General features: G+C 62.9%; 1 protein-coding gene across 2 annotated transcripts; it reads left to right on the forward strand.

Moving 5' to 3' along the window:
- The first annotated feature begins 694 nt into the window (after window positions 1-694).
- On the forward strand, window positions 695-3,936 carry CHKB (choline kinase beta). Of its 2 annotated transcripts, XM_006917837.3 has the most exons (11): window positions 695-1,086; window positions 1,223-1,331; window positions 1,600-1,713; window positions 1,873-2,006; window positions 2,272-2,367; window positions 2,497-2,555; window positions 2,640-2,721; window positions 2,825-2,933; window positions 3,070-3,173; window positions 3,421-3,502; window positions 3,668-3,936. In XM_006917837.3, exons 1-11 carry the CDS (start codon window positions 863-865, stop codon window positions 3,740-3,742), a joined length of 1,188 nt encoding a protein of 395 aa, XP_006917899.1. In that variant the 5' UTR covers window positions 695-862; the 3' UTR covers window positions 3,743-3,936. The 2 variants fall into 2 exon arrangements, with proteins under 2 accessions (XP_006917899.1, XP_024906833.1); XM_025051065.1 differs by lacking the exon at window positions 3,421-3,502 and having other exon boundaries at window positions 713-1,086.
- Window positions 3,937-4,143: the final 207 nt, after the last annotated feature.

Genomic DNA, 4,143 nt, shown 5'->3' on the forward strand with positions numbered 1-4,143 from the left:
CTTCAGCCTGGGACAGCAGCAGAAATGCAGGAGGCATTCCTTAAGGTGGGACCCAACCACGTGCGGAGGTGGGCCAAGGACAGTGATGCTGCCCCAGGTGTCTGCTCCAAGGTGCGAGCCCTTCCTCCCGGGTTGGGTGTTGCAGTGGTTCCGGGTCTGGAGACAGGATGGTGGTGGAGCGGAGAACGGAGACGTCAGTTTCAAGCAGGGCGACAACAGCCTCCTCTCAGAGGTGCACGCCAACTGACAGGGAGTCTCTGCTGCGATTAGGAATTCAAAATACTTAGCGTCACTGGAATTATGGAATTATCCCAAAGGTCCCAATCTTTCATTCACAGTAGGTGTTGATTCGGCACCTACTAAGTGCCGCACGCTCGCCACCTCCCTCAGGTGCGACCCACGCGCCGTGACTCTCTTCCTTGCCGACTGCCCCAGTGAGGGGCTCCCGCCCTGGTGAAGGCCCATCTTCGCGGACCGGCGCCCTCCCCGGGACACCCGCCCCCGAGCACTCTGGCCACCCGGATCCCGCGGAGCCGCCAGCTTGCGCGCGCCCGGGACGCGCCCCCGCCCACGTGACGCCCGCGCCGCCCAGCCGCTCACGGCGCTTCTGATTGGCCCACGTCGTTCCCTCCTCCCGGTCCGGCCCCGCCCAGAGGGCACGGCGCAGACGCGCTGGCGTTGGCCTCCCTGGGTCACAGAGAGAGCCGAGCTGCGCCGCGCAGGGCCGAACAGAGCCGGAGAGACTCGAGTGCGACCGGAGAAGCGCCGGCGGCCGGAAGCGGAGCCGAGCGCAGCCGGAAGGAACCGAGCCCCTCCGAACGGGCTGCGCGCGCAGGGCGTTGGGCTGCGCGCAGCCCGCGCGATGGCGGCGGAGGGCACGTCTCCGGGCGAAGATGGGGCTGTCGGCGGCCGTTCGGCTCAGGACAGCTTGCGGCAGTCTAAGTGCCCGGCCGCGGCCCCGAACCGGCGGCGCGGCTCGGCACAGTCGCGTGACGCCGAGCGCCGAGCCCACCAGTGGTGCCGGGAGTACCTGGGCGGGGCCTGGCGCAGAGCGCGGCCGGAGGAGCTGAGGGTTCACCCCGTGAGGTGGGAGGGCAGGGGCAGGCGCTCCGGTGCGCGGGACGGGGTCGGGGTGGGATGGCCCTCCGGACACTCAGCGCGGCCTGGCACCGGGCCGGGGTTTCGGACGGCGGGCTGAGCGCGCCCTCGTGTGGGTCTGCAGCGGAGGCCTCAGCAACCTGCTCTTCCGCTGCTCGCTGCCGGACCACCTGCCCAGCGTGGGCGAGGAGCCCCGGGAGGTGCTGCTGCGGCTGTACGGGGCCATCCTGCAGGTGAGGAGGGAGCGAGGGTGCAGTAGCCGGTGGCTCTAGGACTTGTCACTTAGGTGTAGCAGGTGGTTCTGGCCCCGAAGTACTTGAGGACGCTGAGGCTTAGGAGCAAGTCACTTGTCTGTTATTCCATGAAAGCTTGTGCTCTGGAGCCTCCAGACTATAGAACAGGAAGTCCCAGCTGTGATGGCAGGACAAAGCCTTCCGTGCGTTGGCGCCGCGTTGCCTCTGGCCTCGTGGCCCCTGCCCTTTGCCGTCCTTCTTCCTTCAGGGCGTGGACTCCTTGGTCCTGGAAAGTGTGATGTTCGCCATCCTTGCGGAGCGGGCCCTGGGGCCTCAGCTCTACGGAGTCTTCCCAGAGGGCCGACTGGAACAGTACATCCCAGTGAGCCCAGCCCTGCCCTGCCCGAGGCACCTCCTTCCCCCAGCCCCTCCCTGCTCCCAGTGTCTGCCCCACATCCCTCACCCCAGGTAGGGAATTTCCCCTATCCCTTCCCCTGCCTGCCCCAGCCCCCTCACCACCCTGATAGGTTCCTGGGTGCAGAGCAGGCCACTGAAAACGCGAGAGCTTAGAGAGCCCGTGCTGTCGGCAGCCATCGCCACGAAGATGGCCCAGTTCCACGGCATGGAGATGCCTTTCACTAAGGAGCCCCACTGGCTGTTTGGGACCATGGAGCGGTGAGTTTGGGGTCCCCTTGGGGTTCCTGCACACCGCACTAAGCCCTCATGCTGGCATTTACTACTGGGCTGTGACTGTGTCCATGACTGTCCATCTGAGCAGTTGAGTGGTGGATCAGGTGTCCCAGCGGCTAGCGTTGCCTCTCACAGGACAGGCTTCCAAACATGTGCCAGGCAGGTCATACAATGACAGAAAACCGGGGGCAGAGAGGACAGGGGTGCACAGGGCTGGCAGAATGAGTATGTCCTACTCTCTGGACTTCAGGTATCTAAAGCAGATTCTGGACCTGCCCGCGCCAGGCCTCCCGCAGATGAACCTGCTGGAGACGTACAGCCTGAAGGATGAGATGGGCAGCCTCCGGTGAGCGCGGGCAAGACAGGGTGCACAGGAGGTGCTGCCAGGAGCGCACGGCGTCCTCCCCAGGGCTTGCGGACTTGCCGAGCAGCTCCGACCTTCCCCTGGTCACTCCTGCCCATGTCCCCCCTGCAGGAGGTTGCTAGAGTCCACCCCCTCACCAGTGGTCTTCTGCCACAATGACATCCAGGAAGGTAGGAGAAGTCATGCATGTCTCTCGGCCTAAAGTGAGGGGCAAGAGGGCCCTCGAGTGACCAGACCTCACCACATTCCCCCAGGGAACATCTTGTTGCTCTCAGAGCCAGAAAATGCTGACAGCCTCATGTTGGTCGACTTCGAGTACAGCAGTTACAACTACAGGTGCGGGTGGGGGGCCGCCCCCCATGGAAACGGACCAGGCCTTCATCTCTGCCTCCTGCCGCCCAGGAGATTTGGGCACCGAGCGGCTGCCTTCTTCCCCTAGGGGCTTTGACATTGGGAACCATTTTTGCGAGTGGGTTTATAATTACACTCATGAGGAGTGGCCTTTCTACAAAGCGCAGCCAGCAGACTACCCGACTCGGGGACAGCAGGTATGTGGGCCAGAGGCCGGGGAGCGGGACCTGGCCTGTGAGGGAGGAGGAAGGTGAACTCTGGAAGGAACGGTGAGAAGGGGTGTTAACGGAAATGCCCCAGAGTCCCCTGTTGACTCTCATCTGTTGATCTCAGCTCCATTTTATTCGCCATTACCTGGCAGAAGTAAAGAAAGGTGAGATCGTCTCCCAGGAGGAGCAGAGGAACCTGGAAGAAGACTTGTTGGTCGAGGTTAATCGGTGAGGAAAGATGGCTGGGGCGGGCTGGAGCAGGGTGCAGGAGAGAGGCTGAGGGAAGGGCAGACAGATGCCAGTGTGCAGTGAGGATTGGGGGTGGGGACGAGGGCTGAGGCTGCCAGGGACTGCTTGACAGTGGGAAGAAAGATCGGGTCAGAGTGGGGTCAGGCGGACAGGGGAGAAGCTAGAGCTTCGGGGTCTGGGCGAGGCCAGGTATGCTCTGAATCCCCCTGCTCGCCCTACCCCTCAGGTATGCTCTGGCATCCCATTTCTTCTGGGGTCTGTGGTCCATTCTCCAGGCATCCATGTCCACCATAGAATTTGGTTACTTGGTGAGTAACCCAGATAGGTGAGTTAGGGGGCGGCGGGGGCGTAGCAGAGGCCTCGTGTCCACCAGTAAATCTGTGGGCAGTCCCGTGAGGCCGCGGGCAGACTGAGGGGCCTGTGGGTACTAGTCCCAAACCTTCTCACCAGCATGGGGTGGCTTTCCTCCCCAGGAGTACGCCCAGTCTCGGTTCCAGCTCTACTTCCAGCAGAAGGGGCAGCTGACCGGCTTCCACCCCGCATCCTGACTCTCCACCGCCAACTCCTCGGGTCTTCCGGGAGCCTCCAGGGCAGGACCTTGGAGTGCAGGGCAACGAGCAGAAGGCCCTGGGGCCTGGGCTGAGCCCCCAGTGACATGGGTGGAGGAGACTGACCTCTCCCTGGCGAGCGGTGGGAGCCCTTTGGCTGTGTACCTTAAGACAATAAACGAGCTTCTTTCACACCTGTTCTAGTCCTGCTTGCTGCAGCAGAAAGTGCCAACCGAGAATGCAGGCAGACTGACAAAGTGACCACGGCTCCGAGCCTGTTTCCCCCCCGAAAAGCATGGTTTTTCAGTGCTCTGGGTTTGAGTGGTTAAAGGGTCCATTCTGCCAGTCAGAGCCTCCTGCCCTCCCCACTCCCTGGCTCCAGCTTAGATGTGATAAAAACT

This window comes from Pteropus alecto, unplaced genomic scaffold (assembly GCF_000325575.1).
Source record: "Pteropus alecto unplaced genomic scaffold, ASM32557v1 scaffold118, whole genome shotgun sequence".
Taxonomy (NCBI): Eukaryota; Metazoa; Chordata; class Mammalia; order Chiroptera; family Pteropodidae; genus Pteropus; species Pteropus alecto.